Raw genomic sequence first — 23,803 nt, 5'->3', positions numbered from 1 at the left:
TAAAGTCGGATTTCTCTTAATAAAAAGACTCAGGAGTCGGAGTTGCAGTCGGTGGTAAAGTTTACCGACTCCACAGCCCTGTTTTGGCGGATCGACAGTAAAGTTGACACTGACCGGCGTTTGAGAACCACTGGTCTAAATACTAAACAACTGCCGCGAATTTGCTACGCCGAAGACAGAAAAAACGGAATATTCGGTCCTAATCAAACAAGCGTATTCGCATGATACAAACTGTATTAACGAGTCATTCAAAATCATCGTCTTAGATAGGGAATTGAGAAAATCGTGAAATAAATCAAATTGATTCCATCTCATTTCACGGCGGTAACAGACACATTATCACTATCGCAAGACCAGACGGAACAGAACATATTACACAAGACTCTTCGGATCAAACGACAGATATAACGGCGAAACGAGGTATGAGAGATACAGAGTAAACGGTAAATGATAGTAGATTGAGGCAGAGCGCATTTTTTCCTATCATACAATCCAATTCAAACGAATTGGAAAATTGAAAGGGGGCAGTCGCAATGACGCCAGACTTGTACAAACTACCAATTCAATTAGTTAACGGGTAACTAAGTAATGATTTTCTAGTAGTTCCAGTTACAGATTATCGAGAAGTGGGTAGTTCTTGCTCTGGCTGCGGATTTTGAAGCGAGCAGTTCTAGTTCTAGTTGAAAATTTAATAGTTGGTACAAATCACGAACATCGCATATCCAGAATTTCCAAGGATGGGAGTGGAGAGGCATGTCCACATCCATCGGTTATGCTGATGGCTGTACCTTTCGTTACACATAATTACACGGATTCAATTGAAATTCGAGGAGTACCTACTAGGACAAACTGAAAATCAATTACCGCGATTACTCAGTTACATAATGTCGAACATAATAAAACGAAAACAATGGCATGAAGAACGAAGTCTGAGACGTTTATCAGAAAATTGGATACGTTCAGAAAATATTGCTTGTTAAAAATGACCTCACAGTGAAGGGTCGCAAATGCCTACAACGCTTTGCAATATGTCTTCACCCCACTGCAAAGTTGTATGCCATATCTCGTACAGGGAACAGAAAACCACCTAAACTGCCTATTACAGGGTTGATAAGAAACAGGTACAAATAAACATGAATATAAAAGTACTATGAAGGATCGGTGACCATGAAATGATACGAAATTTGAGCACCGATGGTCTAGTATTGTTTGGAACATGGCGTGAGGGAACATTGGATTATGATTGTTAACTTGAACCGTACTGCATTTGAATCGAACAAGCAATCATTCGTAGTGAAACAATATGAAATTATAAACGTACGACGTACTGCAGATAGAAATGAGGTTACTGGGGTAGACACGAACATAAATTATTACCGTCGATCGTTTTCCAAGACGAGGAACGTACTATACTGCGCATTAGCTGCGTCTTTTGAGGGATTGTGAATTTACTAGCTTTGGGTTGTTCGGTAGGAAAAGAAAGGCAATAATACATCAACGAACACACTGTGCAATATTGTTCTAATAAATCTCATCGACGTGTACGCAATATAGCGCTAATTCGGCGTAAAACCACTCTCGAATAGCACCGAGAGTAGCCTAAAAATATAGTATCAAAAACTTCAGTTTAAATGAGAAAAGTCAAGGTACAGCGACACACACAGTTTTGCAGGTAAAAAGCAATACGACGACGAATAACACGGATACAGTTAAGGGCATATATAGGTAAGCAAGCCCGTTGCAATCGTGAAGCATTAGCGCAAAAGTGGAAAATTCTTTGGTATACCTAATACACGATAGGAATGATAACGGAATCGCGTCTCGTGCGCACAATTTGATTGTGCCGTCGCGTGATAATATATCTCAAAAAAATCTCAATGCATACATAGAATATATATCTTTAGTAGTGTTTTCACGGCTCGTCTCGACGCAATAAATAGAAGCTACGCGACTAATCAGATGCTGACGATCGCGGGTATGAAATTCTCGAATATACAGGCGGCAGGAAGATGGCATAGGCGTACATACTGGTTCATGAAATTCGACGCCAAAACACTGCTGCTGCAAAAGTCGATATCTACTTACACAGTCGTGAATAATCAGAGGATTTGATAACATAACGGGACTTGAAGAGAGTGTGAAATGGAGGGAGTGCTACCAGACGAATTCAGTATTGAAATAACATCGCCGGGCACTTGCACATAAGTTTCATCGTCCCTATACGTACTAGCTACCACACATGGCCTCGTAAAACTACCGTCTTTCTTTGAGAGTCAAGCAGCAAATGGTGTTAAATGCCGGTGTAAATTACGTCACTCTTCAATACCTCCAGTCTTGATTGCTGACATTTCAGCGTAATCTAGTCAGAGCCAGTCAGATGACATACCGACAGCATTACATAAGCCTCGTAGCCACAGGTTGCCGAATGTGCCGGTAAATTTTAGTTGTGCGCGCGGACATACCGCAAAAACGAGTGCCACAAAATTTCATTCGACGATGGGACATTGGAAGTAACCTATTCTGGGCCACACCGCATGTGACCCTAGCGGTAGGTCATGTCGAATCAGGCTGGGTGACTAGGAGTTTGGAAATGTTCAAGTATTTGGGAGCTAGAGTTTGAGTCGCAATTTTCTACGTGTTGCAGTCTGAGTTGGAAAATATGATTCGCATTTTTGTAGGTATTTTCGAATGAGAAAGAGCAAGAATTCAAAGCCAGAGTAGTTGTGTAGATTTGCCGAGTCAGGATTTGGTGTCAAGGATTCAAATTTTTCAGGAGTCCTAATTCCAAATCAGTTTGTATCGCGTGTCGGAGTCATGATTTCGAAGTTTACAAGATTCAGTCGGAAAGTCAGTAGATAGACTTTCGCATGTCATATCGACTCCGTCTATTCATCGCACCGCAATCTTAGGCATTCGAGGATAGCAAGATGGAACACTCGGTAATATCAAAGGAACAAATCTCCCAATAACACGATTTACAACCTACGCGGCCCGGCAAAGTCCCACGGCGTATTTGGTGTCGGTAAAAAATTTGAAGAATTTTAATAACAAAATTACGAGGTAGTATGCGGGGGACGGTGTAACCCGTCGTGATGATAAAAGCTTTGCTCTTCCTGTGACACCATCAGCGCGTGCTCCCGCAGGCGCCTTTCGTGCTCTTGCATGTACAGTGGACGGACGTTTTGCTGCGCGAGGTGCGGCTGCTCGTGATGGTGCCGCACGGGGTGGTGAAGATGGTGGTGTTGGGGCGGGGGGTGTCGGTGGTCCGGCATTGGCTCCGGGGGGTGCATGTGCATCATGTGGGGCAGCTCCGGCGCCTCGTGCTGAATGAGAACATCGTATTGCGGGACTCCATGCAATCAGAAATGGTCAGAAAATAAGTAGCCGACTTTAACTTTTTTGAAGTACTCAAAGCAGATTTTACCTACTTACTTTCTAAGTACTTAGACTACTTACAGTACTTACTCCAGTTTTGATGTTTACAAACATTTTAAAGCAAATCTATTGATCTTTTCTATCCAGGATCTTACTGCTAGAACAAAATTAGGATAGGTTCGCAGGAGTGCGATTGCAAAAATAACCAGGCAATAGAGTCCCAGCATGATGTGAACATAATGTAATTCTAAAATTACACCTGTTTGCGGCTAGTCATTCTGCTTTTTCCAATTAAAATTCTAGTTCTCAGAGACCTTATATTTACTACCGTACTTCAAGTAATTTAGTTTCGGCCTTGAATGCCTGGAGAATTTCAAAAAACCAAATTTCTTCAATGACTATATTGTCCAACTGGACCACTCAGTTAAGCTTTGTCTAGCTCAGTGGTTCCCAAGACGGGTGATATCGTCCCCAAAAGGGGGCAATTTGGCGGTTTGGGGGGGTGAAAATAACGAAGGGGGCGATAGGGGGGCGAAAACGGACGAAGGGGTCGATAGGGGGGGCGACGGCGCGTTAAAACGGCTATATGAGTCAAATCGGAGAAATGACCTTAGGGTGACCTTTTTTTTGGTCAACTCGCCAGTGATTACAGTTTGTATGCCCATTTTTCGGTTTCCAAGATTCGGCGGGCGATGAGTCGAAAAAGGTTGGGAACCACTGGTCTAGCTGCATTGCCGAATTACAAATGCGGCGTTCACGCTATCCATCTCTATTTTTTTTAAAACTGCTACCGTATTTACACACGAAATGATCTAGTTTTCACTATAAGCATTTTAAAATGTGTGTAACGGTTTATTTCAATATTCTTCAGGAGTAAAATCTCTAGTTCGGCCCTTCGCAGAAGTAAATTTTGATCCAAGATTGACATTTAAATAGTATATTCATATTGAAATGAACCCGAATATTTTCGGCTGACACTCGTCAGGGGTAATCGTCAGCAACTAGTAGAGAATTGGAAAGAACATTGTATATCAACAATCGTATCACAAAATATGACGTCACCAGATTAACATTATAGTTAGGGCTGGGCACGATGATTCGAGTACTCGGGTCCAGTAGTGAAAGACCATTTTTTCGAATACTGAATTTATACTATACGCTCCTCGCCAAGCTGGAAGTTAATTTAGCAACGAGAGTTATAGTTTAGATACTTTCGATACTTTCTTCCACTGAGGAACCCTTAAAACGTTGATTGGCCGTGTCGCAGCATACGAGACATAGTGCATAAGCTACAAACGCTTCTGGAAATAACACAATTTCGGAGGTCATGATCATCCCATAACATTGTCAAGAAGTGCAATGAAATGAGTACACCAAAGTATCTTTAACGGATAACAGGCATATGTTCTGTGTCGGGGCATAAAAGGTACATATTCGAACTTTGACATCTGTTGTGACGTCATAATGAGTGATAATCGAATACTCGAATCGAAGTGTAATACGTGATTCAGAATCGAATCACTCAGGTACTCTGTTTTGCCCAGCCCTAATTATAGTCTGCTTCCAGACTGATATATTTTCAAACCCGCGACTCACCGGGGACACCATGTACGGCAAATGCGATAGCGGCGGAGGCACTGCGGATGAAACATCTTCATGCTGAGGAAGCACGTGATCGTCGTAATACAGGTGGCTGGGACCAGGCATCATCTGAGAAACGACGGAACAAATTTTACGGACCGGTGAACTTTAACAATCTAAATCACCTCTTGAATGTTATTATGACGAAGTATGCAACTCAAAAATAAGAATTTCATCTTTTATTAAACGTGATGCTGCTGTGCTTTTGTACGACACATGTCATGACTGGCGGTATTAAACTTGAAAATGTTTTCAGGACTGCACTCATTGTAGTACTAATTTATTACCTAGAATACTTTTCGTGTGCCCCTTATCAAGAATTAACGGCACTGCATGTCAACAGAGATTTAAATGGAAACCAATTCGGCGAAGTATTTTCCACAAATTGGTTTTTATTTGAATCTCTGTTTATATGCTCCTTATTGTGCTGTTAACTCTTGATAAGAGGCACGTGAAAGTCGTTGAGTTAATGAATTATATTACAATGAATGTAGTCCTGAAACCGATATACATGTTGTGTGTGGTTCTATTGAAGTTTTTTGCAAGGAAGAGTCCCGTTAAAACCCCCATGACGATTTGGACCGAGTATTACTGTCGAATTCGGCAAATTTTGTTGAGAAACGTACTAGAAGTTTTCACATAGCATTGTGACATAGGATTAGTCAAAGATAGACCAGGAACTCTCCAAGCTGCATCACGTCGCAGGGCATATTCAAGCATTCAAGATCTGGTGTTCATTTTTCGATAGACAAGTCTTCAAGCGCTTACGTTTTGCAATTGAGAATAACATTGAAATATATTTGGCAGATCAAACCACACACTAGAGACCTTTAATTTTCTATATTTCCCACCTCTTGAGAATGCTGCTGGTGCTGTTGTTGTCTGTGCATTTCATGCATGTGCTGCGTGGCGGCGTACTGCGACCTTTGAAAGCCCTCCCACATTTCTGGAGGCTTAACGTACATGCAGAAAGATAGACGATTAAATACGTGCCGAAAAAAAAAAAATGCTAATGTCACTCACCCATTTCCGCGGACGGCCCCTGGGCCTTTTCGGGGGTCGCTCGCATGCCTGAAAGTACAAGCAAACAATGGTAGGGGTCCAGGGGGATACGCGGGCCCTAACGTCAGAAGTGGTCATAGCAGACAGAAACGTGACCAAGTGAAAGGTTATGAGCACGTGAGTACTTTGTAGAAGTAGAAGTACTCTGCTACTGATTGCTTCTGAATATTTTCCGCCTTTCAGAATGCTCAAATCAAGTTGATAAAGTATGACACCGCTATACTTAATACATTTAGAAATTGCTACTCCTTTACGAGACCTATTACAGGACAAAAGGTAACTCACTGTTGCGGGATCTTTCCTCTGCAAAATAAAACTGAAGGCATGAGACGCCTTCCAGTAATGTGAAGAGCTCGACCAGTCCACACCTTACCTTTCTTGGCTTCTTGTTTTTGGACCCTCTGGGCCGTCCGCGCGGCTTGCTAATTCCGACAGGCTTCGGGGGCTGCGGATAGGACAACAGAATGCATGTTATTTAATAGGGAACCAATAGCTCTTTACAATTTGGTAAACTTTCTCAGAGGGATGGCGGGATTTTGGGGTCGCACAGTTTAACAACAGTTCAAATTTATAACTGCGACGCACCCACTAAAAAATCACGCCAGACACCAGACGACGTCAGTAATCTTGAATGCTTCCACTTCTATACCATAGCGTTTGGGTAAAACTACTTGCAATCCTTCTTAGGCAAAATTAGTTACTTTTTACACACAGAACTTGGTAAAGTTAAGGCTAGATAGTAGTTTTCGGATGTTTCCATCAAATTTGTTAGTGAAATTGTCATAACTGAACGAAATATTGAAATACATTTTCGAAAACAGCACCTATTTGTAGTGTCGTGTGCCGTTAGCCATTTTGCGATAGTCTTCAAAATACAGCTTGCAATTTCCAAATTGCCATCAGTGAACTTCCGCGTCGTGTGCAGAATAAGCCGTCTTCACATGCTTTTTTGGCCGTGATAATTACATATATCTCACCGAAAGTTCCCAACATTTTTGCTCCCTTGTTACTCAATATCGCCTAGGTTGGGAACCACTGATACAGACCAAAACAACTTTTTTTAAAACTGCTTAAGTACTTGATTACTTTGACATATCCGGGAAACAGGTACTCCTACTTGTAATTGAGTATAAAATATAGTGATACGTCTACTCGGGTACTAACAATGAATACTTTGATCGCTTCTGCCAGAAAAACCTCACAACAAGAAAGCAGTTTATGATTATAAGTGCGGAAATTCACCCTCGCATGCCATTTACAATTCCCAGTTCTATGAGAAGTAATATTAGTACTCGAATATAATTGAAAAGTGATAAAATCGAACCGCTGCGGCATAACTTATCACAGATTCAAATCATTCGGATATCCAAACTGATGACCACGAATCACGGTATCTGTATAGACGCTATTTCAGACACCCGACTCACATGTATTCTAGGTCTGCCGGGTCGCTTGACTTTGAGTGATGGATAGCTTGAATGTTCGGGAGCTGACGACGTTCCAGGAAGGCCGGACATCATGGCTTCCCGAGCTTTGTAAAACAATCAAAACAGTTAGCTCCACCGACAAGAAGTCTAGTGGGTAGGCACACGTGATATCCACTTTGGGTCGTGCTAGACCAAAGACAATACGGCTGACACCATTATTAGGAACGAATGCATGCATAATTGCATATGTTGAAAGAGCATAGCACAATCATGACTACGGCTCAATAGGGAGTCTGTAATTTTTGGTGCATCAAACGAGCTATCCCATATGGATGATATCACAACACTAAAGACTAAATTTGTTACTGTGAAATCATAATAACTGGCTAGCTGGGCATTCTAATTAATAAGGAAGGGTAGATTAAAAGTATAATATTATAGTCTGGACTGTAACAAAGCAGCACACTGGTACTTTTCTCTATTAAACAAGTAGTATATTTTAGATTACTTCCAATTCTATTACAACAGTGCCTAAAGAAAAAACTTTGTCTTCTCTTCCTGAAAACTGCCATTTGACACACATTACACCTCACCAGGGATATAACATTGGATATTATAAAGTAAAGATACCTGGTATTATATCCGGCGGAGATTCATAGGAAGGATGATAAATGGACATCCCCATGGAATGACTCGAGCTCGCATCGCCGCTTTCCGAAGTGTCCCCCTCCTCTTTGATGGTCCCCCCGTAAGACGGCCCAACTTCCCCAATATCGTCTCGCATTTGTCCACTCATACTCTGAACAGTCAAGGCAGCATTGATACATCTAATTTAAATCTTATATAAAAATCACAACTTTCACAAGATCGATTTTAGGTAGTACAATGCCTGCTTAAAGTAAACACAAATACAGCTATGAATTTGTAACTATTAATAAGGAGTTCTAACTTGCCTATCCCTGTCATACCTTGCTAAGCATACGTCACAAATCTAACAAATTTAACTTTTCACTGATCCAATACAATTTCCAAGCAGGCAAAATACTAGCTGAGCATCCCTCAGCAGCCAAGAAGAAATAGATCCTATTGTTTCAGTTACCGAGGAGAGTATTTCTGCTCACCAAGTGACTCATGTCTGACAGAGGACTGTGTAGCCAAACCATATGCTCTGCAGACATTGCCTTACTAAACAACTTGTAATGCTCGGATTACCCGACACTCAAACAGTGAGCATTGATAAAATTTGTGATCAATCAACATGGAATTAAATCCACCACATAAATATATTGTAACCCACACGGCAATAATTTGGCTCAACACAATGTCCTAATTAACGAATAACTTATTCATCCATATTTGGGCTATTATCGTTGAATGCCAAAATGATTTAATCAGTAACGCCACACTTACAGCACCATCTTGTGTGCATAACATTGGTAAAGAACAGTGCATTTATAATGATACATAGAGAGAAAAAGAAGACAACGTCACTTGATATTTTATTATATATTTCATTATTAGTATAGCGTAGCATTCATCAAGGACTCATCAAGACGGTTAGAATGCAAAATTAAGAATCAAATGGACTAAGAAGAAGATGAGAGAATTTTATGCTGCAAATTTGACACTTCAATACACTTTACTATACATTTCATCCTCACTTCCGGATGACACCTTCACAAAATAATCTCACAGCTCATAAGGAAGCAAATCTTATTGAAGTGCAAGTGGGACATAATGCTGCACAGTTAACCCTAATAAGGAGACGGTCTATATAGACATAGATAATAACACATCAAAACTTTCATGACCACACAATCCCGTGGTGTAGGTAAGTCTCATCCTCAAGTTCAAATCCAAAGACTTAAATACAATTCAAGAGGCAGGCATGATTCCTCCAATAGGGACTATGACTTATCAACTTGAAACAATTGCCCGATATAATAGCATGAAATGTACATAATTTCGCCAATGAATCACATCAATCATCAAACAAACCATATGTGGAATTAACTTTTTCAAGTCTGGGACATATGCCCGGTGGGCTGTCATAAATGAGTCACATTATAACATGCTACAAAGTACTTCTATGACAGATGGTATATAACTGCTTAACCAGAAGCCATTTTGGGTCATCTGAAAGTTTTCTAACAAAAATAGTTCAACATGAATGCCCGAGGAGAACCAACCAGAATATTCTCTCATTGTCTCATCTCAAAATGATGAAAAAGTTAGCATGAAATAAAAGACCTTATGAAGACAACCTGAATAATCATATTGGCAAAAACACCATTGACACACTGTCCTGGTAATGACCAATAAAGTCTGGAGCGATATTACAACCCTCCCATTGTCTTACCAAGAGATTGTGTCGTCAATAATTAATGACATATGAATGTGCAGGAGGCCATATAAAGAGAATTGAAGAAAGCCAAAACTTTCAAACAAACACAAGCTTACAGAAATCAAGTGGCTACTGAAAAATGACTCATCCCAGTAATGAAATCTTACAGCGCTCAGCCTCAGTAAAAATCAATGCAAGGAGCGCAGCTTCAAATCAAATTGCGGTTTTCGCTACCCACAAGTTCTTCATAACTTCCCAAATCAATGATTATGCGTTGACTGGAAATGCTTTGACCTACTTCTCTAAACATGATTAGGTGCACCCGCAACTGGGCATAGAGATTGAAATCCCTTGAGAGAGGCAACAGCAAGTTAGCAAGTATCATTACAATGTTCAGTTTCAACCACATACTTTCATCATTCGCAACACTTACCATCACAATAATCACATTCAATTAATCGCAAATACGACTAATTCTATGTAACTCATTAGCTATAGGCCTATCGAAGAGATAGTAATGATTTATGAGAAGACATTCAACGATTGAAATACAATGATAAGAACTATTTGATAATGCTGCATGGAACCTAAGCCAAGACCACAATGTTGGTATTACGATTGAGTCTGACTTGTCTAAAATCATATAATTGTTTAGTTTGGTAATCCCCCAAAATACAGCCTAAACATGTACGTATACTATTCCCATAAAACCAATCCACTGTAATGCAATTGTCTGATACAGGGTTGAAGATATGTGGTCAATTCTAGTTTGCAATGTCTATCATCACAACATCATGTTTATGTCTGGTCTACTGATTGACTTTATAGCCTAAATTGAGAGAAAGAATACACAACCGGAGCAGATGTGTTGGCATAGGAGAGATGTGTAGCAACATGCCAGGTCAAACAGGTTCACCTGAAGGAAAAGATGCCAAGAAAGAGAAAAAATTACTATTTCAGAGCCCTGCTTGAAGCAGGACTGTTTTATGCTCTCATCCTTATAACCAAATATGCGGGAGCATTGAATGTGTATAACAAATTTTGACAGGTCTCAAACACTCTCTGTTGCATCACAATGTTTATAAAACATTTAGCAAGTGGATTAAACGTGATTAACTAAGCAAACAAATAATGATCTGAGGAATGAGCTTTTCCCATAGAGATTTAGCCAAATTTGAAATGACTCTTTGGAAGTTTATTACCTGAATCAGAGACTACAGATTCAGAGGCAGTCGCTTGAACTCTTTGAGAAATGAGTGGCACTGAGTCATTGGCGGGCCATCCAATGGGAATGCCATAGCGTGAAATTCAATCTTAAGACAAGCCAGTTAGGGTAAATCTAAGCAGTGTTTCTGTATTATTAATAAAGGAAACCGCATAAACCAGTCAAGACGGTGGGTGACGCACACTCGCCAGACAACGCCATGAAATTGCTTTGCGTTGGAATATACATCGCGGAATCAATACTTCATAATCAAAAGATAAATTGAATGACATGGTGTGGATCTGAGCCAATATAAACCGCTGTCAATCTGCATGAAACTTCGCAAGGGATATTTCAAACAACGCTGTCAAAGTATTTAGTAGGTGACAAATGTCTTAGACCCGTTGAAACTAAATTTTTAAAGCCTTCTCTTATAAAATATGAGGTCATGCAAGGTGAGATTCGTCTTGGGGTGGGAATTCGGACGTAGCTGTCAAAATATTTAGTGAGTACAAATTTCTTGGACACGTTGAACATAAACTCGATCCTTTGACAAAATATGATTGATTTTTGTTTAAAATCCAGAATACGGGAGAAGTTATGAAATATTTGTAGACATGACTTATGTGACAACCTTGAATTGAATTTTCATTTGGTAACCACAGAATTATAATGCTGCATCATTAATGCCAAACATGACAACCCAAACTCCTATTCCATCTTAGTGCAAGGTAATTTCAATTCACTCTCCTACAAAAATAATAATCATTGGCCCTCACTGACTTCTGCGGAAAAAGGGGCGTGACTAGGGTCAGGCAAAGCAGAGACCTGGACACACCTACTTAGCCAGCCTTGGCACTTCACATTAACCTAAATGCAACTTTGAATACGGCAATCTGCGAATTCGGACTTAGATAATTTGCAGGGTTGTAACCAAGTCACAAGGCTCCGAGTCACAAGTCAATCTCAGTTTTATAGTTTTGACTCGAGTCAAGTCGAGTCATTTTGAATTCACCACCGAGTCAAGTCCGAGTCCAAGTCACTGAGCAGAGGGTCGAGTCCGAGTCATGGCATTATGACTCGAGTCGAGTCCAAGTCATTGTGTTCACTGCCAGTTTCGAGTTAAAGGCTTGTTAAATCCACTTTTTTATAACTCTGTTTGGTGATATCGAATGGTTCGAATTGATAATATACTAATTTTCGTCATTTTTAGCAGTTTCGGAACGCATTTTCAAGTACCAGTACCAAGAGACGAAATCACAATAGTGTGATTATTTTACTATTCCTCGAAATTACAATGAAACGTCGATCTTGGCCTTCTGTGTCTCGAGTCATATGACTTGGTTCGAGTCATGCGCAATGACTCGAGTCCAAGTCGAGTCAATACACAAATTGACTCGAGTCGAGTCGAGTCATTTCCGGATTTTGAGAAAATGACTCGAGTCAAGTCGAGTCATCTGAAAAACGTGACTCGAGTTGGACTCGAGTCGAGTCATGACTCGAGTCATTACAACCCTGATAATTTGGCATTGGAAATGTAATAACCGTTATTATCATGAAATCGGGGCATAAATATTGTTTAATATATTCGGATATGTATTAAGTGAGAGTGAATGTCTTAATGTATTCGAGGTACGGTTTATGGTTAGGTTAATGTTAGGGGTTAGGTTAGGGACTAGACTTATGGTCCGCTGTTAGCAGGGTTAGGTTAGGTTTAAAGTTATAGGTTATAGGAGGGGAAGATAAGGGTTAGGGGACGCCAAGTGCCGAATTCACTGGTAACCAATATACCAACTAGGTGAGTGATTACCAAAGTGGATGCCAGCGCCCCCTAGGGGCGTTTTGACCTGGCTGGAAGGGGCAGCTAGCTACAAATTAGGCGACTAAGGGGCGCTGAGAGTAAACGTGAGCGCTATTGAATATGGGAAACTGTTTGGGATGATCAGTAAATTTATACTCTCTCAGTGCACAAAAGTCAGATTTATGAATATGAGGTCACGTCGTTCGCGGTATCACAAGGTGCATTTAATCGGAAATCTTCACCAACGCTCTTCGCAAATATTATTGATACACAACATTGAGTTTTTTACCTAACCAAACAATCAATCAAAAACGATTAAACTAATTACTATTTAGCGACTATTATTGAGTGCAAGTTACGAGCACACATTCAAATGCATGTACAACGATGATACAGTTTCAAGCGCATATCGCACCAAACCAAAGTACGATAATGTGGCATAGAAATTTTCTACCGTTGTTTTCACTTGATTCACAGATTCTCTCTGTCCTAGAGTTCGTACAAACATGCGAATCTGATATAGCGTGCATAACATATATTGGGATGCCAATAAACTAGACTACCGGTAGCTCAAAAAGTCGGCGCTTTTTCGATAGTGGGCAGACATCGAACAATGTTCACCATGATCATGTCAAAATTTCTAAATGTCACATTTTTTTTTCGTATTGCGATTAGGGTTGGGCCGTTGGGGAAGGGTGATCCTAGGGTTGGGGAGAGGGATATTAGGGTTGGGGTGGGGAATATCAGGGTTGTGGGAGGGGGATATTAGGGTTGGGGAGAGGCATATTAGGGTTGGGTAGTGGGATATTAGGGTTTGGGTGGTGGAGGAAATATTTAGGTTGGAGGTTGGTTAGGGTAAGGATATCCCAGGATTGGGGTTGACGTACGTACAGTAGGGCCCTACTGGAATCCAGGTACGTTTTGCCTGATATATCAGGTGAGCAGCGATAATTCTCCAAGTTAAAGAAATTTAATAAAAACTAATTAATACGGTAATTAATAAAACGTAGTGTGAGCACAGGACACCAATTCCATACAGGCAGTAGGGTTGACGGTATTGTGTTCCTCACCATAACCCTAATCTGGGGATATCCTATCCCACTTCCAACCCTAATATCTCCCATCCTAAACTAATATACCCCACCCCAACCCTAATATCCCTCTCCAGGCTCTCCTCAATGCTAATAACCCCTCCCCAACCCTAATATCCCCCACCCATACCATAATATCCCTCTATATCAACCCTAATATCCCCCACCCCGACCCTAATATCCCCCTACCTCATCATTGGTTTATTAGCAATTTTATCAGTTCAACCCTCAACCCTATTACCCCCTCCCCCAACCCTAATATCCCCTCCGGGCCTCCCCCAACCGTAATATATAGAAGAGTTTGTGATACAATGATAGCTTATAGAGTAGGCCTATATGTATATGAGTTTAAAATACATTCGACAAACACAGGCAATGATAAAACATAAATTCATCCAACTCACAGTGTTTTATGCCTCTCCAGTCAGTTTGCGAAATGTTACATGTAGAGTCAATGGAAGTAAACGTAACGTAAGCGCGTAAACTTGAAAATCCTCTGCCGAAGCGCAGCATCATCCAAACATATCAAGCTGATGCAGTCGAATTGGGTAAGATAGGATTTCCTCAATAATTTGACCAATCGGGCATCTAATTATATAGCTAGCGGTCACTGAAAGGCAATCAAAAATCAGATTCAGAACAACACCGATTACTTGCGCCGCAGTGCCCAAAATTGGATGGAATCATGGACGATGCTAGACGCTTTTGCATCTAAATTCTAAATTCACCCTGAATGAAAAATTTGCAGGCATAATTATTGAACAAATCATTTGAACCAACATATACAAGCTAAGTCTTGCCGAAAGGTGGCTACTGACCGTGATACTGGCTATCAAATTCGACAGCTCAGTGTCAAATCCGAATCCTCACTGCCGCGTATTGCACTACGTTCTGCGTTCTACCCCTGTCTCAACAGCATCAACTAGCTGAAGTTCTTTCAGCGTTCGCTAGGATTAGCGTGAGAAACTGACTAGCGATACCTTCTGAGAAACACCCTAGGTCCTAGGATCTGTAAAATTAGTAGTAGTGGACAATTATCGAACTCAACTACCCGTGGGGTCTTTGGAGATCCGCACTTAATCTCAGTATCAGATTGCTCAACGCCTACGTTGCTGTTTCTCCCACCATAGCAATTTACAACGCTACGTCGTAAATTGCTATGCTCCCACGGTTCATTTCAGTACATGAGCATTGTGCAACCTTTATTCACAACGGGTCCACACAGGCTTTCTAGTAGTTGCGGGGTCCCCTATCTATTTAATAGAATTTTTATATCGGACCGCACACTATGAATCGTTGAAGGTAAATCGGGCGAAAAACTTCTTCGCGCTTTTGAATAATTTTTGTCAAACGTTTGCAAAGTCAGCTTACGCGTGTTTGATTGATGTTAGCCCGCTTGAGCATAGCCCAAACAAGAAGACGAACTAAGTTAAATTATAGAGACCCACGTCACGCAGGATTAAAAATTGTCACTTAGCCAGACTGTTCAGAGTCAAGTGTACCTGTTTGATGCTGGTGTGATCAGACTAGATGACCTTCACGGTCTTATCGATCATTCCTATCTAATACCGAATCCTGTGCACGCATATTTTCTGTACCACCATCACTGCCGTTTGTTATGTATTTTGGTTCGATGAAAATAAAGACTCTCTCTCTATGTTAAAATACCAAGTTAGGTGACTTTAAGTGAACAAACTGCAAACTCACGAAACCGAGTCAGCACAGGACTTCAATTGCCCTGGAATTCGCCCATCTTTGCGTACAGCTTTTCCACTGAAAGCTACTGACTAAGAACCTACCTGAACAGTGTATATTTCCTACATACTTGATACAGGTTCAAAAACCTATACCAAACCCTCTCGTCAACTAGCAAATATATATGGGCTGTGTATCTGCCAACTTCCGAGCCAATGTGCTCCACAATGCTGGACTCACAATCTCAATGAAAACAGAACATAACAGTTGAATATTTTTAATTGAATGAGCCAGAGAAACATTAAAGGAATCAAGAATTCATCGATGTGTCATTTCAAGGCCATGCTGAATTGACGTTTTTGAGTTTGCTTTTGCATGCATAGCGAAAATCGCATCAATACATCCCATCACAGAATACAAGACTTCGTGCAGTCTCAGTTCATTTTTAACCTTCTTGTTTAACCTGATGAAGTCCTGTTGCACTCCTCGCGTGTGCTCCATAATCTCCGGATAATATATATCTAAACCAAGAGATGTTATTATCGAGCCCGATGACCACAGTTGATGAAATGATGACATACCAATTAATGCGTTTGCGACGGTGAGTATAGTTGGCGCAAAACTTGATTTTACAAGATTCCTGAAACAGATAATTGCTAGATTAAATTACTGGTTTTGAAATGAGTCAAAAACGCTTACATTGACAAAAATCCTATGATTCTGCGAAGCTTGGGTCCACGCCGGCCGGCTAGCGCCACCTCCAGACCATCCCTCCGTATCAATTCTTTCAAAACAGCCACTTGAACTTCCGGCTCCAAAAGCTTTTTCTAAAATGTAAACACATTAAACAATCACCGAACTAAACCGACCAGCCAGTCGACAACAATACCAGTTCGTCTATATCCGATACAGAGCAACGAAATGAGACGTACAAAGATTTTATGACTTGATTATCGAATGCGAATGCTTTTTCATTTGAAATGGTTACGATAATAGACACAGATTCCTTCATTTCTGACTCCTGATGGCTACAAAAAATGTCCACACACCGCTGGGACATAAATAACCCGAGTGCTTGGTGACATCATAAGAATCATAAGAGCAATACTAATACATATATGTACCTTTTCGTAGCCACAAAGGAAATAATACCATGCCGTGTAATCAAAAAATGATCTCGACCCTCACTATTTCATACAGAGGGTTGTGAAAATGCTACATACCGATCAGCACTTCACAGAAACGTTGTTTTAAGAATATTCATTGGCGGCAACTACAAGTTCAACCGACGGATGTCTCGAGGCTCTCACAGCCAAAAGAAAGTACCAAAACTATATTTCTCGTTCATGAGATGATCAGTTACAAAGTACTCGAATAGGTGCTGCGCTGCCTACTTCAACTTGCCCCGTTCTATATTCAGCCGATATTCACAGGATATCTAAACCTCAGACCACTTATTTGAACCCATTTACAGTCATTTCGAGGCTTGGACATGAAACAAACTAGAAAGGTTGCATCTGGATAAGAAATACATCAATATTCCCAGTGTAGCAGTTCTAGGAGTTTCCTAACTCCCTATTCGCATGTTGTGAGTTACGAAAATTGCCAAACTTATTTTACCTTTAACAGCCAATACGGACATTGCTCTCAAAGATTCGACTTGATATCATCGGGAACCGATATTACCAGTCAGGCTCTAATCAATACTAGAATCATTGTGGGCATCCCTAGATATGATAAAACTCAAAGTAAAGAAGAAAAACAGGCTTACTTTCCTGGGGAAGGCGGCGTCGAGCGCTTTGCTGTATTCGAATTTCCGGAAATACCTTTCGTATTCAGGAAGGGATTGCCGCTGAATATGATAGATCACGATATCGTCGTCATTCGGAGCATAGTCCTTCCCTGCAACATCACACGGTACAACGCAACGAAAACAAAACCCTGGCAAAGCCACTATCAACCTGGCACGTGACGCGTGTTGCGTTTCGTCACTTGGTCGCTGATAAATTGCTCGGCAGCCTCATCTAAATCTCTCGTTTTTCGTTTTCGCAGCGAGAGAATCTTGTCGGCCATACCGACGGCAAGTGTTTTATCTTCGTTCTGGAAATAGAGAGTAATTGAAGGCCAGATGTGGTCAGTAACATTTTACAAGTAGCCTACTCAAGCAGGCTTCGCATACTTGCATTGCTTATTCGAACAGCTCTGTTTTGGACTACCACCACTAAGCCTTGGACAACTAGATGATTCTAATTCATCAATTAGACTAATTAAAGCGAAATGCCGATAATCTAAATCTAATTTTATTTGTGATAATATTTCTATGCTTTACTTTTAATTCTAATCTTATTTCTGGTTTATCTGCAAACGCAGGAGAACTGTATAGCGTGAAACGAGCCAAGCTTGCGGTGCAGACATTTGCTATTCTAATGCTCATAAGAATGAATCGTGATTTGATATTAACAGAACTTGACTCGATAGCCAAGTTTTTGCGAATTCATCAATTCTAATTCTAATCAAATTTGGAAAAAAACTAGCTAGAATTCTACTTTATATCTAATTTGAAAATAACTGTGTAGCTAAAATTCTATTTCTACCTTAATTTGGAAAAAGCTGTGTAGCTGTAATTCTAATTCTAATGTAATTTGGAAAAGCTTCCACTACCACGGAAGTGTTTAGTGGTTATTTCCAAATGAAGTTAGAAAGATTTAATAATTTATCAAAGTACCAGGAACGAGTGTGGATCTGATATCAATTTACGATTGATCGATTACTATGATGATGGATTTCGGCACGGCAATGGAATTGCTAAGCGCTTTCAATCGCTACCTTTGAGAATTTTGACTTGGACATGATAAAAATGAATATGCTATCTGGACTTGGATATAAATGAAAAATATGGATTTGGATGTGAAAACAGTAAATCTGCCCAGTGATCATCCTACCATGGCACAAGCTCTGGGCAAAATGAGAGTACCTCCCCCCTATTCGAAGGCAGTTTCAGAAAATTTTAATGAATACACATATGAACACATTCACAATTTGATAACACTCCAAGGCATTTTAAAAAGCCAAGTTACTACGAAGAGTCTCAAGGGGAAAATCGTCCATAATATACTCTCTGTTAACCTCGATATATTTAATTGTGTGTGTCATGACATCAAAATATGTTATGTAAGGTTTTCTGAATTATTTGATCATTTTCTGAAGATTGCCCTTGATACGCGGCATATCTACCAAAAAAAAACTTGTAAAGACACTTTAGAATTAAAACGCAATCAAGCTAAACCCATTAAAAAGAAAGGGTCAAATAACAAACACTACTCACTGCTACGGCCACACTTAGTATAGGTCCCGGATAAGTCATCGAGTGGACCACCTCGTAAGACGCCGTATTATAGATCTTGACGTTTCTATCAAGAAAAAAGGGATTCGGTGGTGAATCGGCGAGTTCCATATCTCACTGTCATACCTGTCCAGCGACCCGGAAAGAATTCTGGAATAATCATGATTGAATGTCAGACACGTGATCGTCTTGTGATGATTTTTGAACGTTGTCAACAGCTTGCCGCCTTGTAACACGTCCCACACTTTAATTGAACTTCCGCCTGCAAAACGAAACTGTTAAAATCGGCAGTGCCAGTGACACGTGGTCAAAGTGCATATTTAGGACTGTCAAGCACAATCAGTAGGCAGCATTGTGACCCAAGCAGAAATAACGCCGTTAATCGCTACTTAATTACAAGTCGAATTGGCAATTTTCTAGACATGTCAAAACTACTTCCAGTAAAAGTAGTGTTACGATATTGTGGAATCGGGAGAGGACACTTTTTCAAAATTTTCAAACTTAAAATAACAGAGAAATTCCTGAAAAAATGGTAAATTTTTCCCACTTCGTGGTCGGCTGACAAAAAAAGGTCAACTTTCCGGCTCAGCTACCGAAATAGCCGCCGAAGCGGTACTTCAGTGCCGATTTGCTGTATCTCAGTCGAATTTTGCCCTAAACCAAAATTCTCAAAAAAGAGGACAAAATCTCAAAAATGTGGACCTTTAGGCGTCCTCGGAGAACATTATCAAAAACCTGAAAAAGAAAGGCAAATCGTCCTAAAGGAGGACGTATGGTAGCCCTAAGTAAAAGTTGAGAATGAAAGGCCTGAAAAATGCTCGATGAACTAGTCTCAAATATTAGATTTGGCTATGGGCCGCATAACTTTAGCAATCAGAGATTGTTAGTTGGGGCTACTCTTGAAATTGCAAGATGTATCTTCGCCAATGATGCTAAATCACTAGTGACAGTATAAATAGGGTTACATGTGTGCAACTATAATTAGTTACTGTGATACAGTTCATGTGGTTTTTATGACAATTTCACTCAGTAAAGTGAGGCAAACTTATCCCAAAACTACTTTCCACTTTCTAAACTTCAAAATGTAAAAAGTAAGTAGTTTTGCATAACACAAAAATGTTATCCACATATTCTTGATTTCAAACTTCAAACCTTCCAAAATGCACAGCAGATCAGTAGTACCCAAACACCATTACTTGTTAGTAAGATGGCATAATTTTTGCGGAAGCACAATCAAACCAACTTATCGCTACAGAGAACCACATATTATAACATGTACAAGAGTCCAATTACCTGCGCTAAACACGATGCTGCCAGACGGATGGATCAATATGCTTTCGACGGGCATACCGTGATCAACCGATAGAACACTCGACTTTGTTCGTACATCGTACATCTTGACCGTGTGGTCATAGGAGCCTGCAAAGAAATACACTTTTACTGTGGTGCTTCTCACTCAATGCGATTATTAAAACACACGAAGATCACGACAGGATGACCAAACAATAGATTTCGAGAATCAACAATTTACAATTCACACGGATGAGCAGTTACAGTTGGCAAAAGAACATGAGACATCTAACGAACTGACAAGATTGACAAGACATTCACTATTACACCAATTACTAAATAATTTGATATTATTCGATTCAAAATCAGTATCAATTAATTCTGATTACTGGGAATTTTTCTAATGCCTATTATAAATTACGATTAGGCGTACCCTATTGCGACTAAATTTCCACGTCATCATTAGCGGGCAAGATATCTGCAACGAGACCTAATACATACACATGCGGAACAATGATGCATTCGATGATCGTACCTGTGGCAATAATGTCTGAAGTAGACTTGCATATTGCGCCCGTCCTGATGTAATCCTAAAAAAAAACGATTTTCAGGTTGATGAAATTGGCCAGTAATCACAAGCAAGGGCTATTAACGTATGTGTATTAGGGCTCTTCAAAAATGAATTTTTTTCTCAAATCGTACTGGCTACTTGATAAAATTGTTAGGTTACCTAATTTAAGCCTACACACAAAATTTGGTTCAATTCCAGCCAGTAACCGCTTTGCTACAGGAGAAGAAAGTTTCTATTTATTATATAAAAATAAATAATAAAAAATTTGAAAATCATTTGTTCACCCCACGAAAGTGTTAGGCTGTCCATAGAAACGATGCTCACCAAATTTGGTTCAATTCCAACCAGTGGAAGCGGAGTTATTGCCGTCGAAAAATTTGGATTTGAATAAAATAGTATTTACGGTGACCACAACTATAATAAATAAACAAAGAATCGGTCACCGTAAATACTATTTTATTCACGTCCGAATTTTTCGACGGCAATAACTCCGCTTCCACTGGTTGGAATTGAACCAAATGTGGTGAGCATCGTTTCTATAGACAGCCTAACACTTTCATGGGGTGAACAGAAAATTTTCAAATTTTTCATCATTTATTTTTATATAATAAATAGAAACTTTTTTCTGCTGTAGCAAAGCGGTTACTGGCTGGAATTGAACCAAAATTTGTGTGTAGGCTTAAATTAGGTAATGTAACAATTTTATCAAGTAGCCAGTACGATTTGAGAAAAAAAGTCATTTTTGAAGAGCCCTAATGTGTGTATTACTAGTGAGAAATAACTTACATTATGCTCTGCAAATCGCACGACAGACCGTTCAGTAGCAACATCCCACACTCGTACCGTTTTATCATCACTCGCACTGAATATATGTTGTTTATCGTTGCAAAATCTTGATACATGGACGGGACTGAAATATAACAGTGTGTTATAGTGAAGAATTTGCGAACTAGCACAAATTTTTCAAATTCACCCAGCATGCCCTTTGAATATCCTTAACGGTATACGTCCGTCATTGTCAAATAACCGCAATTGTGCATCTTCACATCCGGCAATGATCAGGTGACCGTCACTTCTATAGCTGGCACCGTAGACAGTGTCGTGAAATCTGGAATATGTCTTTATTCTTTCGTTTGTATCATTGCTGTACACTTGAATCTGAAATAGCGAAGTCAAGTCAAGATTGACAAAGTCAAGGCAAGCAATTCGATAGAAGCAATATAGATAAGTACGGTATACAAGACCGGGCTTTAGTGGAGTCTGCGCTGTAGGTGAACATTCTAATCATAACCTGATTGGATGTAGGTGCTGTGAACAAAATTTCAATAGGAGTTGTACCAACCAGAAATGAACCGAAGAAGTGAAAATGAAAAACTTACAGTAGCTACAGGTGGGATTCACGATTTGTGCTACTTGCTTCGGATTGCAGCCACTCCGGCTGAGACATTCATTCAAAGTCTGATGAAAACCCACCAATTTCATGTAATAATGACAAATGTATTGTAGCGATTGGTGACCTCCTGAGGATCCACAATTTTGCTCAATGCATGCTGCATATGCATAGAGTGTAGGCTTACATGTTTCACGATTAATTGTACACTGCACAATGCACATATTCTATTGTTGCAGGACATAAATGTACATATTGCATATAGTACCTATTCACTATTGCAGGCGATTAATCCATTATCGTGAACACATTCTATCACCAGCAATTCACAAAATAGAATGAAATTCTTGTCATCATGAATATGAAATATATCATTGTTAAAATGATTGAAAAAATATCAAAGAAACATCACCGAACTTACCCGGCTTGCTGCTGAAACGATGATGTTATGAGGGGCAAAAGGTCGAATGTCAATGTGAGACACAGGGCCGAATTCTTGCACGATCGTAGGAAACTGAAATTATATCAATCATGTACGCACGTACGTAACACAGGTACATCCTATAAAAAATTCCACCTCGTAAGCTTTCCAGTATTGGTTTTCCGGTGTGGCTTTTTTCGCATCGAGAGGATTTACAACGGGATCTAATTGCTTGAAATTATAAACAAGCCCTTCTCTCCGATGACCAGACATAGCGCTATGCTGATTTGACGCCTATTTTCGACTAAATTGCGCCTAGTTCACTTTTCAAACGCCTCTAATTCCAAAAATCCTGAGAAAACTTGACGTTTCGTGGTTTACCAACAAAGTTCTTTCACGTGTGAGCTAATCCCGCTGGAGGGATTTCCCCTAATATACAGGAAAAAGACATGCCGCTTGGGGGAGTGTGCATTGTGCAATTCCACTGAGCTATATAAACAATTCACGTACATGTCTGAATTCGGAATAGAATACAATCGCTACGCTTTGTAATGTCGCAACATAGATACAATACGAATACTAAACAAGGAATTCAGATATTTAAATAAATAAGCAATGGTAATGAATCACTCAACTCAGCGTCTCTGCGATTGTTCATAATGATGTCGAACCATAGCAATTTACAACGTAGCCTACGTTGAACCTTTTCAGACTTTGAGGCAGTGTTGGGATGACTCGAGTCATGACTTGACTCGAGTCAGACTCGAGTCACTTTTTTCGTATGACTTGACTTGACTCGAGTCACTTTGCTAAAATGACTTGAATTGACTTGACTCGGCGTATTAAAAATGTGGATTGACTCGTGACTCGGAGCGAAATTCTCGAGTCAATTTCAAGTCATCTAGTAATCGGTGTCGATAAAAATTAGTGTATCTTGCATATGTTCGGATTTTTCGCGAAACGCTGGTAGAACCCGTGAGAGCGACCAATAATTCAATGATCGTGCGTTTCACTGGGACACCATTGTTCTCTCACAAATATATTGACCACAAACGAAGTGATCGAAGCTTACGTTGTCGTAAACTAGTAGTCAAGTAATTTAATAGCAAAATATCTATTTCTGTTCTCTGTTTTTACCTCAACCAAAC

General features: G+C 40.0%; 2 protein-coding genes across 4 annotated transcripts; both read right to left on the bottom strand.

Annotated features, from left to right (window-relative positions):
- Nucleotides 1–216: 216 nt before the first annotated feature.
- Nucleotides 217–14,874, bottom strand: LOC145437149 (uncharacterized). Of its 3 annotated transcripts, none has more exons than XM_080314319.1 (9): nt 14,350–14,873; nt 8,136–8,304; nt 7,506–7,609; nt 6,452–6,523; nt 6,364–6,381; nt 6,040–6,087; nt 5,868–5,969; nt 4,972–5,085; nt 217–3,323 (listed from the first exon to the last, which is right to left on the bottom strand). In XM_080314319.1, exons 2-9 carry the CDS (start codon nt 8,299–8,301, stop codon nt 3,054–3,056), a joined length of 894 nt encoding a protein of 297 aa, XP_080170445.1. In that variant the 5' UTR covers nt 8,302–8,304; nt 14,350–14,873; the 3' UTR covers nt 217–3,053. The 3 variants fall into 3 exon arrangements, with proteins under 3 accessions (XP_080170445.1, XP_080170446.1, XP_080170447.1); XM_080314320.1 differs by lacking the exon at nt 14,350–14,873 and adding an exon at nt 11,052–11,969; XM_080314321.1 differs by lacking the exon at nt 6,364–6,381 and having other exon boundaries at nt 14,350–14,874.
- A 1,027-nt stretch (nt 14,875–15,901) lies between these two features.
- LOC145437147 (U3 small nucleolar RNA-associated protein 15 homolog) lies at nt 15,902–23,116 on the bottom strand. Its single transcript, XM_080314317.1, has 13 exons — nt 22,812–23,116; nt 22,656–22,748; nt 21,818–22,002; nt 21,631–21,754; nt 20,809–20,863; nt 20,277–20,402; nt 19,110–19,245; nt 18,966–19,050; nt 17,602–17,740; nt 17,412–17,542; nt 16,340–16,467; nt 16,222–16,280; nt 15,902–16,161 (listed from the first exon to the last, which is right to left on the bottom strand). The coding sequence occupies exons 1-13, from the start codon at nt 22,926–22,928 to the stop codon at nt 15,959–15,961; spliced, it is 1,581 nt and encodes a 526-aa protein (XP_080170443.1). The 5' UTR covers nt 22,929–23,116; the 3' UTR covers nt 15,902–15,958.
- Nucleotides 23,117–23,803: the final 687 nt, after the last annotated feature.

Source organism: Botryllus schlosseri, chromosome 4 (genome assembly GCF_051294905.1).
Source record: "Botryllus schlosseri isolate E-star chromosome 4, Bs_hap1, whole genome shotgun sequence".
In the NCBI taxonomy this organism is placed as follows: Eukaryota; Metazoa; Chordata; class Ascidiacea; order Stolidobranchia; family Styelidae; genus Botryllus; species Botryllus schlosseri.
The sequence above is the reverse complement of the archived record's forward strand: the minus strand, read 5'-3'. Positions and strand labels throughout refer to the sequence as shown.

What these genes read in the sequence shown, in the direction of transcription:
- LOC145437147 (XM_080314317.1), bottom strand. Translation starts at nt 22,928, where the DNA reads ATGTCTGGTCATCGGAGAGAAGGGCTTGTTTATAATTTCAAGCAATTA. An exon ending in ATATTCAAAGGGCATGCTGG is followed by an intron (nt 21,755 to 21,817) that starts GTGAATTTGAAA and finishes GTTATATTTCAG; the next exon opens with TCCCGTCCATGTATCAAGAT. An exon ending in CAACACGCGTCACGTGCCAG is followed by an intron (nt 17,543 to 17,601) that starts GTTGATAGTGGC and finishes GTGATGTTGCAG; the next exon opens with GGAAGGACTATGCTCCGAAT.
- LOC145437149 (XM_080314319.1), bottom strand. Translation starts at nt 8,301, where the DNA reads ATGAGTGGACAAATGCGAGACGATATTGGGGAAGTTGGGCCGTCTTAC. An exon ending in CCGGCAGACCTAGAATACAT is followed by an intron (nt 6,524 to 7,505) that starts GTGAGTCGGGTG and finishes TCCTATCCGCAG; the next exon opens with CCCCCGAAGCCTGTCGGAAT. An exon ending in ACCAGCAGCATTCTCAAGAG is followed by an intron (nt 5,086 to 5,867) that starts GTGGGAAATATA and finishes GTCGTTTCTCAG; the next exon opens with ATGATGCCTGGTCCCAGCCA.